The sequence below is a fragment of the Syngnathus floridae genome, chromosome 9, assembly GCF_059516105.1.
Source record: "Syngnathus floridae isolate MCC-2025c chromosome 9, RoL_Sflo_1.0, whole genome shotgun sequence".
Lineage (NCBI taxonomy): Eukaryota > Metazoa > Chordata > Actinopteri > Syngnathiformes > Syngnathidae > Syngnathus > Syngnathus floridae.
This window is the reverse complement of record NC_142421.1, coordinates 6794545-6809294: the sequence shown is the minus strand read 5'-3', so window position 1 is coordinate 6809294 and position 14750 is coordinate 6794545. Positions and strand designations below refer to the sequence as shown.

The 14750-nt window shown below is 44.4% G+C and overlaps 1 protein-coding gene across 4 annotated transcripts in view; it reads left to right on the top strand.

Moving 5' to 3' along the window:
- Positions 1 to 14750, top strand: part of slit1a (slit homolog 1a (Drosophila)) — a 68085-nt gene that overhangs the window by 44873 nt on the left and 8462 nt on the right. For 2 of the 4 annotated variants that reach the window (XM_088385206.1, XM_088385203.1), the window contains exons 10-24: positions 3559 to 3630; positions 5617 to 5688; positions 5797 to 5868; positions 6071 to 6214; positions 6376 to 6539; positions 6833 to 6856; positions 8958 to 9102; positions 9518 to 9592; positions 9669 to 9812; positions 9983 to 10126; positions 10196 to 10362; positions 10962 to 11094; positions 12361 to 12429; positions 12503 to 12574; positions 12652 to 12723. In XM_088385206.1, coding sequence (XP_088241332.1) covers positions 3559 to 3630; positions 5617 to 5688; positions 5797 to 5868; positions 6071 to 6214; positions 6376 to 6539; positions 6833 to 6856; positions 8958 to 9102; positions 9518 to 9592; positions 9669 to 9812; positions 9983 to 10126; positions 10196 to 10362; positions 10962 to 11094; positions 12361 to 12429; positions 12503 to 12574; positions 12652 to 12723 — 1569 coding nt within the window. The remainder of the gene's footprint in view (positions 1 to 3558; positions 3631 to 5616; positions 5689 to 5796; positions 5869 to 6070; positions 6215 to 6375; positions 6540 to 6832; positions 6857 to 8957; positions 9103 to 9517; positions 9593 to 9668; positions 9813 to 9982; positions 10127 to 10195; positions 10363 to 10961; positions 11095 to 12360; positions 12430 to 12502; positions 12575 to 12651; positions 12724 to 14750) is intronic. The other 2 variants (XM_088385205.1, XM_088385207.1) reach the window with 1 other exon arrangement.

Here is a 14750-nt window from a genome sequence, read left to right as displayed (position 1 = left end):
CTTGGGAGTTTTGCTCTTGACTTGAGCAAAGTGATGGATTCCAGCGTGAAGAAAGCCACAGAATGTGCACCGAAGCATAGTGCTGCAGGGCATTCGTTGCCATGTCCACAATTCAGACGTGCATGCACTTCCATAAACATGCCTGCGTATACACTTACAAACTTGAAATGATTTAAAACATGCATGTAAGCATGTCCCCCCCAGTGCTGGATAGATATGCGTCCATTTACACTTGGACAAGTCGTCTCATAGCATAGGCGGAGACTGCAAGCTCTTATCAACTCAGATGGCTGCGAAGCGCACGCAAACACTAGTTTATCAGCCCGTCAACATCTGTCTGCGCATTAACTATTTTCAGTCCGCCGGCTATCAGGGTCGCTGTAATTCCCAGGAATGCTTGAAAGGATTTAACTTTTCAAGGTAGTGATTTTCCTCTTGATGGTGGGGGTTAATGCCTCTTTGTTAAAGCCTCATGAAAAACAGTGATTTATGAACAGAGGGGAAGCCGACATTCGCGATGCGAAGGCGACACAGCAAGTTTCTAGGTCTCCTGGTCCCGATGGGGTCTGTTTATAAATACCCGGCAAGCATGGAAGCCCCCAACCACCCTGACCCATTTCTAGTCCACTGATGTGCTGGATTTCCTAATTTGGATGCGCTGTTCACACTCGAATGACCACCCACAAAGTCGTCTTCTGACATAACTTTTCATTGTTTGACTTTTCCCTTTTGTTTAGGTTTTGCCAGCCTGTTGCAACACTCTGACAATGGAAAGTTTCCTTGTGTGAGCATGCTGCACTAATATTGCTTACAATTCCTTAATTACACCAAATGTAGGTCTCGTGAATTTATGTTTACATTGGTAATTTATGTTAATACTTTGGGGTTTTGCATAACATTGATTAGAATGTGTTTGAACTCTCTGTAATCACTGGATGGTGTGTTGTGGGGACCCACGTTTATGTATGCCCTCTAATGGACTTTTGGACCTCTTGAAATATGGTCAAAAGTCTTGAATTTAATTGAAGTGTTCTTTAGAGGAGCTCCTGAAACATCTTAAATTTGACATTCGTAAGCCAGTGATTCCTGATAAAGGAAAGCGGAGACATCGGTTTCCCCATTCACTGTAGTGTTGTCAGCAAGACATTTTAAAAGGTCCCCCTGCCCTTCACATCTAATTGCTCCTAAAGTACCCCCCCACCAATAAACTCTGATTCATCTTTTACAAGACCGTGGTGAAAAACGCTCCTATATCATCCGCATTCCATCATTCCCAAGGAAGCCTTACCTTTTGGGCTATCCTCTTCTCCGTCTCCATTGAACTTTCCAGTTGGCCAAATCACCATAGAACCAGATAGGTTTGAAGAACGAGAGAAAATAAAGGGGAAGGGTCTGCTGTAATTGGTGGCTTGGTAATTTGCTGCTGCCGGTTTCATCTGTGCTTGAACTTCATTATAAAATCAGTTTCAATTACAGGAGGGCTTACTGCTGTGTATTGAGGCTAACATGATGCCTTGCGAATGAGATACTCATATATACACACATTCATTATGTATAAAAAAATGAAGAGAAAGAAAATCACCAAGCCTATGCCCCTCCCCCCCTTAATGAATGCCGGTGTTTATAGCTATCATGACTTTCAAACTCAGAAAGAAAATGCTGTATCCCCCCTGCCCCGTTAATGAAAGCCATGCTTGGACTTTAATGAAAAGGATCAAAATCATTGATTGTGTTGACACTAGCTTGCAGACAGACACTCAGCACTCAGACTGACAGATTGGACGGGAAGCATTGATTGAAGGCTGCACTGAGGGATTGTTTGATTTTTTTTTTTTTTCTGTCAGATGCTGCAACTCCTCTGTTGATTGGGGGATTTAGTCACTTGCACGTATTTATTCGTAAGGAGTGACCAAAAATAAATAAATACTCGAGCCACACTTGGTGACTGTGTCAGAGCAGCGAGACGAGCTTGTTGCTAAGAAAAAGCACAAAAGCCACATTGGCCCAGCGCTCGGTCGCTTTGTGAGGGCGAAGGAACCGCAGCGCCGTCACTTTGCGGCAAAATCACAGACACATCGGGACAAGCAGACTAAAACAGACCGCAAGAGCACGGCCACCGCAGGAATCTGTGGTCTGGAATCGCAAGAATGTCCATTCCAAGAATGTCAATTGCGCCGCTAGTTCGCCCCATATGTGGAAGATGGACGCCTTGCTCCGAGGGGGGCAGACTCCAGATTGAACATTTTCTGAAGTTGTGCAGCAGCGGTTTATGTTTCGCAAAAACATGCGGCCCATAAACATAGCAACGCAGAGCCTCAAAGGCATGTAATAAATCATAAATGTCTGTAATTGAATGATTAAATCGTGTGGAAATGTTCTCGCTCTAAGAGCAACCCCCTTATTTTAAGAGGTTGCGGTTACAACTATCATCAATAATTTGCAGGTTTTAAATGATCCCCATTTCCTTATGGTGACAAATAGCTTTTAATGATCTTCGCTAGCCTTGCGCCCATAGTACTGGCCTCACGTTTGCTGTTGTGTAGTGGCCTCGCTGGCTGGACAATCAGACGGAACCCCAGCTGGCTCCGTCCGGGCCCCACTAAGCCTTGTTAAGGAGACTTTTAAAAGCTGTCAACTGACCTGCAGATAAACAGCCCTCTGCCAGCCACACCAAGGGGAATTGCCCCGGGACCAACTTAAGTAGCGGCTTGGACATGCACGCCCTCACTAATGGCCTCTGGTGCTGTTTGCTCCCCTGCGACCATCTGACACTGATTAGGCCTCGAAATGACCCAACAAATGTTTTCATTGTCTGCGTGGCGAAATCTCGACCGACTTTACTTAAAATGACTCATGTTTCACCTTCCTGGGATCATTATTGTTTTCAGGATTTTCATACGAGATCATACGTGCTGGAAAGTCTTTCATCAAGAAGAAATATGACTGTAATTGGAAGGCCCTCACAGATCCTGTTCTGAGGCACACTCGTTTGTACAGTTTATTGGGTTTCAGGATGTTATGAATCCAACATGCCTGATCCTATTACAGCTGGAGGATAGATCTCCTCCAATAGAATCAGACCAATTCCACAAAACTGGAGGACGCAAGTCACATGACTTGAATGGAGTCAAACTTTAGTCACCAATTTTAGGATTTGTGACTCGATTATGCTGTCGATGCTGAAGTAAAGACTCAAAATTTAGTGGTGACGTAAATAATTGCTTTTTTTTTTTTTTACCCTGGCAACTGCTTGAATCTTGAATGTTAAGGCTTGAAACTTACATTATGACTTATTCCCATTTCTCATAGAATTCAGAGGTGAAAATCAATGTGCTGTGGTGAATTTATGTAATTTCATTTCAGGAAGTGATTGCGCGAAATAAAATCATCTGGATCCAGATACATTTTTTGAGCAGACATGCAAATTCCTATCAAGCAATCAAAACATATCTGGATCCAGATGATTTTATTTTGTGCAACCGCTCAACAAAATTTTTTTGGACAATTTTCTGTGAAGTCTATTTTTGGTTGAGCAGTTGTATTTTCATTTCTCTCTAGACGTCTGGAGCAGAATGGGATCAAGACAGTTCCTCCAGGAGCTTTCTCTCCCTACAAGAAACTGCGCAGGATGTAAGTACACCAACACGACATGCTCGCACTCATTTAGGACTGACACCAAGAGGCTGCAGGCAGCCTCTCTGTCCACTGCCAACGAAACACGAATCGTTTATTTTGTCTGCTCACTGAGAACATTCACAGAGTTAGGGCGGCGTGCAGCAGGCGCTCAGATGCTACTCAGTCATAATAACAGCTCTCATCTTTCCAATGCTGTTCGCTGGTATTCCCCTGGCAAGTGCCACTCGGGCCCCGTGTGGGGAGTGTTGCGCCTGCCTGGGCAAAACATAAACTGTGGCCGGTCAGGAACGACGAAGGCTGAGGCTTGGCTGTCGGGTGGGCGGGCGGGAGCGAGAACAGTGACAGGCCGGTAGTTGAGCTGTCCCGTCAGTCAGCCGCAGTCCGTAACGCCAGCGGGCCTGAGCGGCATAGCTGCAAGTGAAGCGGAGAAGAGCGGAAGGTCAGGGAGTTTCTAAACGCAGCTTGAAGGCTGCTTCTGTTTAAACATCCAGCCGTTTCTTTTCTAAGGCCGGCAGCCACTGGAGCAGGAGAAAAACCTTTAGTCGGTCTTTGTTTTGGTGCAAAAACAAGTGCTGTATTCAGACAACTCGTCTTGAAGTTAAATTAAAAGACTGCAAACAACAGCCATTATAGTGAATAAATATTTACATGCAAGTGTTTAACTCGTGGAGTAAAATCACTCTGCTCCTTTTTTCACTGTTTTTTTGCACTTTCTGATACACTAACTTTAGGGAGAAAATAGAGAAGCTGAATAACTTTGACTTTATACAATGAGAAAATTCGGGGTCTTCCATGAGGTCTTCCCAATGAGACACAACCGGCTGCTGAGTCTGCGTTTAGCATCAACTATGCTTTGCGGTATGTCTATGTTGACCCTCCGCGTCTGCGTTGATTCAGCTGGCCGTGTGCCCTCGATGGACTACCTCAGTTCACACACGGTTTAGACAGCACCTATACATCATATGTTGCAACCTTCATGGGATATCATCTGCAGATGTCTTTGTTATGTCTCTCCGAGGATGTGGATAAAATATGGAGAGGTGATTTATACAAGTTAAATATAGGCTTATAGTGCATATACAATATATACTGACGGTGTTTCTATGCTGCTGTATTTATGGCGTTATACCTCTTTTTGACCTCGTGGATCTTCATATCCAAGAGAATAACACACAGACACACAGTGGTGTCTGAGTTTACAGACACACACGAGAGCAGATGTTGGCTCCTCTGCTGTATTATAAATTTCAAGCCCAGGGCAACTAGACGAATGGCAACTTATTTAACAGTGCCCCCCTTCACCCGCAACAAATATGAACATGCTACCACATGATGATTTTCATTTTCTCTCTCTCTGGTTCCTTTGAGTGCTGCATTCACAGACACACATAGGATTAGTGGTTATCCTGTGGGAAGAAGCCTGTGGATCCTATTAACAACTGTAATGTACATGTTTAATAACTCTGCAGTTTGATGGACCACAAACAGTAATACATGGGTCACCCCTCCCTCTCCCCATCCTCCCATATAAGAACTTAGTACTTAGTTTTCATCATGAATAGTCCAAGTCTGTTTGCTGGCTCGCGAGCTCGCTGGTGGCTAGAATCATGTCGAGCTTTTCCACACCGCCATGTATTCATTGTTACTTGTGTTACAGACTTTGTAACATGCATGATTTGATTGACAATTGATTAATAATATCTGCCATTACTGCATAAAACAAAACGTGTCAGTTACTGTAATTCTGTTGCTTTTGTAAAACCTTACTCCCAACCCAGGCCAGAAATAATACAAGTAAATGTGGAAAGAAAATGCTGATTTTTTTTTCTTTTCTCAAATATGCACAAAGGATCTGGCATTACATTTATGAGCTTCTCATTTGATGAGCCAGGTGTTACTTGACAAGTGTAACTCCGAGATGAGTGTGCTGTCAAACCGCACCAACAATCCAAGTGACTGACTGATGTTCTTTATCAACAGAGACCTGAGCAACAACCAGATCTCGGAAATCGCTCCAGACGCCTTCCAGGGTCTGCGCTCCCTCAACTCACTGTAAGTGCTGCTTCCAGAGACGGTGTTTGTGCATGTGCGTCCGCATAAATTTTCATCTGGCTTGTCATTTTTCCACATTTAAATCATGCCTGTGTTGTGATCTCCCAGCGTGTTGTATGGAAATAAGATCACCGACCTGCCCAAGGGTGTCTTTGATGGCCTCTATGCCCTGCAACTGCTGTAAGAACAAACACACACACACATATTAGGGAGACAATGTTTTTTCTCCCACTCAGGGAAGAAGACCTAACCTTTGAGTAAACTTTGTACCTATGCGTCGTTCTCCAGCTGGAATGCATAATGAATGAAAAAATAAATAAAATCTGACAAGCCCGATTCCCTCCTCAACTCTCTTCTCCTATTTCCCATCGTTGTCTCACAGTTTGCTGAACGCCAACAAGATTCACTGCATCCGTGCCAACACCTTCCAGGACCTGCAGAACCTCTCGCTGCTGTCGCTCTATGACAACAAGATCCAAATCTTGGCCAAGGGCACCTTCGCTTCACTGCGAGCTATACAGACCCTGTGAGTGAAAACATATAAAAGCTCACATAGAATGTTTTCGCTCTGGAGGCTTTGGAATAGCACGGAATGGAATGCTGTGTTAGAAAGTAGGGTAAATCTGTCCATACTCCAGTAAAAACTTTCTAACCAAAACTCAAACTGCATTTGTCTTCTCGCTGCAGCCACCTGGCCCAGAATCCATTCATCTGCGACTGTAACTTGAAGTGGCTGGCCGACTACCTGCGCTCCAACCCCATCGAGACCAGCGGCGCCCGCTGTGCCAGCCCCCGTCGGCTGGCCAACAAACGCATTGGACAAATCAAAAGCAAGAAATTCCGTTGCTCCGGTAGGCTGACGGTCTCCAAGTGCCTCTCCCTTTTTTGGGATCTAAATTTTATTTCATCTGCCAGCCTACTGCTGCTGTCATTCTTGTCTTATCATTTCTTCAGTTTGTATTGTCTTGTGCCTGCTTACTTTACTCATTGTCATCTGCAGAGAGATCTCATATTCAGTTGTCACATACATTGTGTCATATATAAGCTCTGTATTATATATGACTGTGTCGAAGCATAGCGGGGGCCCAGCTATGCTTTCCGAGCGCCCACTGACATCAGTCCCTTTGTCTTTTCTCCATCACAGCCAAGGAGCAGTACTTCATCCCAGGTGAGTTCATGGCTACCATTGTCGTCTTCCTTGCTTTGACTGTTCATTCTCCACTTTTTTTTTCTCAAAAACAACCCCAAAAGGTAACTTTTTATAATGTTGCCTTGTTAGTGCAATATATTTTTAATATTTAGGAAAATACAAAATTTTTTATGTGGCCTTTAGACACTAACGGGTGCACGTGAATCATCTTTGTGTGAAATCTGAGACTTTTTTTTCGATGCAACCAGAAGGTAAAGAGACTGACTGCCTTGCTATGAGCTCACTGAAAAAGTCTCTCAATGGGGAAGGGAATGTGCGTCCTCTCTGACGGTAAATGCTAAAGATAATCAAGCCCATTGGGGGACCGTGCTTCCTATCAGCGGATTTTTCCGGACCTCTTAGCAAGGGGACTTCCAAGCAAATATCTTGCAAGATCAGTGATTCATTGTGATTCATCGTCTTGACTTGCTCGTGTGTAAATTAAAATGTCTTTGGGTGTCCTAAGTTGCAATAACTCTGGCTTAGAGACCAATTAAGATGCACAAGGTAGAATTAAGCTAAATTTGCAACAAATATAATTCAAAATAAAATAATACGTGGACTAAACACTTTCTTTTGGTGTAAAGCTGTCAGGTTCCCTTATATCTTAAATCTTCATCTTTCCTAGACATTTTGGACAGTCCCATGCTGCCACTGCTGCTGGAATAGTTAGAGAAAGAACCTTTTCTGTTCCAGCATGACTGGAAAAGTTCCACAATAACATGGTCCAGTGAGTTTGATGAAGACAATCCTCAAAGACCTAAAGACTATAAACTAGGCCTTCTCAAGAAAATGCATGACCAATAATTCCCAGACATTCCAAAACTTCCTTGAGAAACAACCGTGTGTCCCAATACTTTTGTCTACATATAATCCAGCAGCAGTTAATTAAAGAGCTCCTCAATGATGAGTCATTTTGTGCTGTTTTCAAAGGGAAACATCTCAGATGATGTGTTTGGTCCTCTCGGGGTTCCATGCAGTAAAAGTGTGGCCACCATGTACTTATCAATACTAATGATGATGACTCACAAATCTCCCTCGAGGACTCCTTGGCGTCATCGCGATCAAAGCTTAGACCACGCTCGACCTTTCATTGCTTCCTCTCCGGCAGGAAATGCTATTTCCTGTTGTCTGGCTGAGGGAAAGTTCCTTAATGAGCTGTTTTACTGTGTCCAAAGGAAGTTATTTCTGCGAATGTGATCCACTAACCAATCTCTAATAAAGTCAACAATGAGGCTTTGCGGTTACGCAATGGCTTCGGATGACGTCCCGTTATTTGGCCACATTCTTGTTGCTCGACTTTTAGATTCCCCTCTTGCTTCTTCCTTGAGGTTTTCCTGCTTGCGAGTGTGGTCTGGGTGGCCCGCGTTGTCCCGGTGACGTAATGCGCAAACTTCACAGAGGCAGAGGGGTGCACCGCTGTGAAGCATGCAAGAGGGGAAAGGGACAGAAAATGTTATTCTAACAGAAAACACTAGGCTGTTCCCTCTAAATGGAACATATGCACACACATACACACACACACGGAGACACACACTGTTCTAAGTGGCTCCCGGAGCTGTTCCATTATTGAGCAGTCCCGATGTATCTGGCAGCGCACTTTTTGGCACGTAACATCTATTCATAGACAGAGAGGAAGTGCAGGGAAACGTCTCGCAATCCCCTGCTAACCTGTCTCCTCCATGAACGTCTTCTAGCAGGACCAGAGGTGGCAAGAGTACTCATAGTTCCGACCTTTGATCGGGACCAATGTCTCGCCTCATCTCTCATCCGTCTCCACCTGACTTGCGGAGTCCTCTTGGGTACTCTGCTCCACTGAAGCTGACTGTCTCAATCATCTTTGCCCTCCTTATCTCCGTCGACTGTTCCTTTTCGGCCCACTGCTCACCTCTCTAAAATAACCCCCCCCCCATTCATGAACGGCAGAAGCGCTTCAGCAGCAGGCACTTAAGTTCAACAGCAAGTTAGGGACAAACTGCGGAAATGGCGGGGATGCGTGACTCGTGGTGTGGGAAATTTCATGTGCGGATGTATCGTGAAAGGGGCTGCGTGACGACTTGTGTTTCCTTCCTGCCGTCAGGTGCCGAGGATGCCCGACTGAATAACGCCTGCAACAGCGATCCGGTGTGTCCTCCCAAGTGCCGCTGCGAGTCTAATGTGGTGGACTGCTCCAACCTGAAGCTCACCAAGATCCCTGAGCACATCCCGTCATCCACCACTGAGCTGTAAGTGACGTGTGCAAAATAAATGGCAGTGAAGGGGGGCACTTTAGCATATTTTTTGGACTATAAGGCACACTTAAAATTCTTTAATTTCTCACTAAATCGATTGCGTTTTATAATCATGTGCACCTTATGTATCATTCAATAAATTTCAATTAAAAAGTCAATATAAATTTAAAATTAAAATAAATTTTGTCTTTGCTCCCACTCGGCCAATTAAAACACTGGAATGTGCCAGCTACACTTACTAGATTACTTCAAATTGTAAACTGGGGAATGGGTTGACCAAACAAAGAAAATGTATCAAAAAATGTACATCTTGTTTTATTTTGTATTAAAATTGTGGTATTACAAAAATAAGAATATGTGTCTGTATATGTAAAAACATTTTCTATGAAATTTCAATCCTTGTGTCCAGGCGCCTCAACAACAATGACATCACCACTCTGGAGGCCACCGGCGTGTTCAAGAGCCTTACCCAGCTCAAGAAAATGTGAGTCTATAATTTAACGTTGAGATTTTTATCCTCACTTCAACGTTTTTCCTAATCTTCTGTTTGCTCTCTACAGCAACCTGAGCAATAACAAAATCACAGAGATTGAAGACGGCGCTTTCGAAGGCGCCTCGTCCGTCAACGAGCTTCACCTCACAGCCAATCAGATTGACACGGTCCGGAGTGAGATGTTCCGTGGCCTGGAAGGGCTGCGCATGCTGTAAGTCACGCATAACTTTAAGCGTATTTAAACTTATTTAAACAAACTTAAAGTTCTTCAATTAAGAACTCAAGCGTGCTCGCTTCAAGCTATGTGTCGACCCTTCAAAAACGTATTATATTTATATATTATATCAAATATTTCTTCGAATGCTTCCCTTTTCACCACAGAATGCTGAGGAACAACAAGATCAGCTGTATTCACAACGACAGTTTCACCGGCCTCCACAACGTGCGTCTGCTGTCTCTCTACGACAACCAGTTGACCACCATCACGCCTGGAGCCTTCGATACCCTGCAGACCCTCTCCACCCTGTGAGACCTCACTTCTACAATCATACATTGCTCCTTTCCACACCTCCTTACACGCTATTCTTACGGCAGGAACCTTCTGGCCAACTCCTTCAACTGCGACTGCCGGCTGTCTTGGCTGGGAGACTGGCTGAGGAGCAAGAAGATCGTCACGGGGAACCCTCGCTGCCAGCGTCCAGCATTCCTCAAGGAGATCCCCTTGCAGGATGTAGCGCTGCCCGATTTCCGTTGTGAGGAAGGTAAAGTATCACCATCATTTATCGTTGTCCACCTTCCTCAAACTTTGTCAAGATTATCGTTCTTGAGAAAGTTCAGAAAACTTCAGCCTTTCAACTCCAAACATTATGAGTGAAACTGCCAGTGATCATTTGCAATAATGAGCACTATTGTCCAGCTCTTTGTTTACGGAATAGATTGCAGCTCAGCACTTCCTAAGCTGCTTGTCGATGTCAGGCTGAGTGGAGTTATTGAGCGCTTTGGCTTATTGACCAGTCAGCTTATTCGCCGCTGAATTAATGTTAGACTTGTCTACAGGCCTCGGGCCAGCTTCCATTCTTTGTCCAGGATAGTCAATATTATATTACTCAGACTCCTTTATCTCTTTCCCGCTAGACTTCCTATCTTTTCTCAGTCTCAATAGCCCACTGTCACTTTGAGAGATTGTGTTATTTGTGCTTTGTCTCGCCTTTAAACTTTTCATTCTTTCAACACTTTCTCTTCCCACTCTGACAGCTCCAACGTTGGCCGTAATCTACATCACTCCCACACTCTGTCATCCCACAGCACCTTTTTTTTTTTCTATGTGAGACATATCCCCCAATTTCCTCTCTATCCTTAGGCCACGAGGACTCAAGCTGTGTGCCCAGACCTCAGTGCCCCAGCGAGTGCACTTGCCTGGAGACGGTGGTTCGCTGCAGTAACAAGCACCTCCGCACACTGCCTAAAGGAATCCCCAGAAATGTGACTGAACTGTAAGTGCCTTCATTGTAACACTTGTGTGGCGTTGAGGAGATAATATACACAACACGGACAGAAAAGTAGTGGGACAAACTGTTGGCAATGAAATGGCACCTATCCCAACTGATTTTAAGAAAGAAAACACACCTCACTATTTTGGAGGCCAAGAAGCCCTGCAGTTGTTCTCGCAGACATTCTTCTTGTGAGCTTCACTGCAGCCCTCGAGGCTTGCAGTGATGTCACTCTTTTACTTGTGGCCAAGGATCAGTGTGTGCGTGCATGTGTGTGTGTGCATACTTGTGTCAGGGCCAAAAGCCTGTCCACGGGAGCATAGGGGAGCAAAAGGACATTTTAATGAGCACTTTTCAATGGAAAGGGGAGGGAGTGGAACTTTCCAATACTGCTGTGAGTGGTTCGCACACACTCACACACACACACACGTGCAGTACAAGCCTTGAGGCCTGTCATTGTCCCAGCAGGTGTGACCAGGTGGGCCTCTCTGTTCTGGCCTTTCATGTAGTCATCTGGAGCGCTCGCACCACCGTCATTATCCAAAGTGTCCTGCGCACCATCATTACCTCTCATTACCCCGCAGTCCAAAGCCCCTAACTAACCATTGCCCCCCCCACCCCTCACCGCCTTCTCCAGCCCACCAACTCTTGAATACAGTCAACAAAAGCAGGCGAAAGGCCCCCGCAGCTCCTCTCAGGCCATTTGTCAGGGTGGCAGCCTTCTGCTAGCACTTTGCTTTGGCAATGTCTGCATCCTCGCAGGCAGGATGACAACCGTGGTGGGCTTCAAGAGAACACACAAGCATAGGAGTGTGTGTCTTTCTCAAGAGGTCAAGGAACTTTAGTTTTCATGCATCTTTAGTCTGTGTTGTACTTATTGGAATCGACAGGTATGGCGGACGGATATTTGAGAAGCTGTATTGTACAGTACAGCTGTTGTCCCTGAATGCAACACGTTTGGTCTATTTGCATTCTTGGTTCGAGACCCTTCAAAAGAGCGTCAACATCAACTCATCACATTCTCAGCCTCTTTTCTTTAAACACTGTTAATCCCTCTCACGGCAAGACTTCCACTCTCGAGCAGCTGCGCCGACTTCACCGTTCCAACAAAAGCAAGATATTTCTTCACAACTTGATGGAAATATAGCTTTGACCGCCAAGGAATAATAGTGATAGTAAACTACGGACAGGATTATTTCTCTCTTTAGTACATGCAGCCTTAAATTATGCACTGTACAGAGGTTGGAATGAGTGCCTTTTTTTCTTCAGGTATCTGGATGGAAACCAATTCAGCGTGCTACCAAAGGAGCTGTCCTCCTTTAAGTTCCTTCAGCTGGTGTAAGTTTCCTTCTTTATCTGATCTCCACAAGCAATAACATGAAATAAACCTGTTTGATTTTTTTTTTTTTAGGGATCTGAGCAACAACAAGATCAGTTCTCTGACCAACTCTTCTTTTGCCAACATGAGCCAACTCACCACCTTGTGAGTTCTGATGGGCCTCACATTCAGCATGTATTCTCTCAAAACAGACAAATTAACGTAGTCTTTTAATGTTGCAGAATCTTGAGCTACAACGCCTTACGCTGCATTCCCAAAATGGCCTTTAGTGGACTGCACTCCCTCCGGCTACTGTGAGTTCCAAATTGATTTCTTGCAATGGTTCAAAAACATTTTACGCAAAATGCCGCTTCAAAAAAATACTTGACTCTCCAAAGATGAAATACAGAAATGCGGAGAACAAGGAAACTGAGTACGTCAAAGACGAAAACAAGAAAAGAAAAAAAAAAGCGCGAAATAGACCAAGAAAGTTATTTTGAGAACTTTTGCAATCAGTCTAAATGAGTGATTAAAAAGAATATTTGACAAGAGGGGGCCAGCAGATGTCGAGAATCTTTGATAAACTCCAGAGAAGTACGTCGTCTAAATAGTTATGACAGCTTATGAATACACGCACACAAACACAACCTCTGACCTATTTTCTCTGCATAAGTGGCAACCTCAGCGTTCGGCATTCGCGGCCCACACCTCGCCAGGGCCGCTGTGCACAATCACCATGACACTGATTACCCGAGAATGTTCACCCGCGCTAGCTGTAATGGCATTGACGGTGCCTGCGAGCCTTTGATTGTGCCCTCTCGCTGACCGTGGGCTCCAAATGGGGAGGAATCGCTCTGCTCAGTAACTGAGATGTTGGATATAAACGTGTGCGACACTTAGATGATGAAACCCAAGCAAGATTTGGAGCCGTTGCCTCGCATTCCAACTCAAATCTACGGCCCCAGACACATTGGAGACTCGTGTGTGTGTGTGCATGTGTGTGTGTGCGTTCGTAGACCAGAGGTGTCCAAACTTTTTTTCTCTTACTGCTCCATACAGAAGAAAAACACAGGCTGTAAGACCACTTCAACATTCTTCACCTTTATTTTCTTAAATGCCCTAGAACTAATGCATAAGTGAAGATAAAGATTTGCTGAATCTGAATTACAGTAATGCTCCAGACCACCGCTGCAAAAAGTGAAATCTGTGATTTAGAAATTCTATCTTTAAAGGTATGTTATTATAGGATTTAGGGCATTTATTTTTAAAGGTCCTTAAATATACTTTTAGAATAATACAAACACTTTGAAACACAAGATATTGAGCAAGCTCAAGAGCAATGGATAGTCTGTCTTTTCAAATTTGTCTCAAACATATTAATTGGGCTGCCATCTAACGGTTGAGCGTGGAATTACACTTTAGTTGTTGTAAATATTAATTTTTACATCAATGCTCATGTAGAAATCATATCTCTATCTCAAGATATATTTGTATTTTTTTATTGGTAGAAGTCATGGGCATCACACCCATGTTATTTTCAGTATACTCTACAGACGGCTACAAAACAGACAGCTGGCCGCAAATGGTCCGCAGACTGTAGTTTGACCACCCTGATGTCGATGCATCAGCCTCCCATGTGTGCTCATAGCAGGCACGCTTTAAAAAAGAAAAAATTTACTAGTGACAACAAAGTATTTTACGGTGGGATGTGACTGAAGCCCCCCCATCATTACTCCACACAAAACGTGAGAGGTCTTTTAGCACCCGATGAGAGCGAAGTTCGGCCGTCATTAGCTTGATGTTGCTTCGCTTGCCTTGCAAGCGCCGCTTTGATCCCTAATGAAGCGCCACCCGTTATTTCTGCTCTTACTCACTCACGCCAGGCCCGCTTCTACGAGACTGCCTGGGTGACGCCATGTGAACCCCTCCCCATCCCCTGTCGACACACACAACTCTCAGATCTCTAGTAGCACAAACCATGTCTATCTCCAAATAGAATTATTGTGTTTTGATGCTGACTTTAAACTAAAACGTTGGTATTTTACCTTGTTTTATTAATTAACCAGAGTAAAAGTGATGTTGTTTTACTCTAGTGCCTCCTATTAAATACGTATCCCTTGCCCACAAAACTAAAGTGACAATGAGCTCCAATTAATGGGTTTTGACTTTAAGCCCCAATTTGACAGTTCCAAGTTTGGAGCGTGAAGTGAGAACAGGATAGTCGCTCACCCTGAGGTGCCAACGCCTCCACCAAGCCGCACCTCTGGCTTTACGCCGCAGTAAAGACGAGAAGCATCATTAACGCTTCAAACGGAACACTTGGCTTGAACCTGGCGCGGGC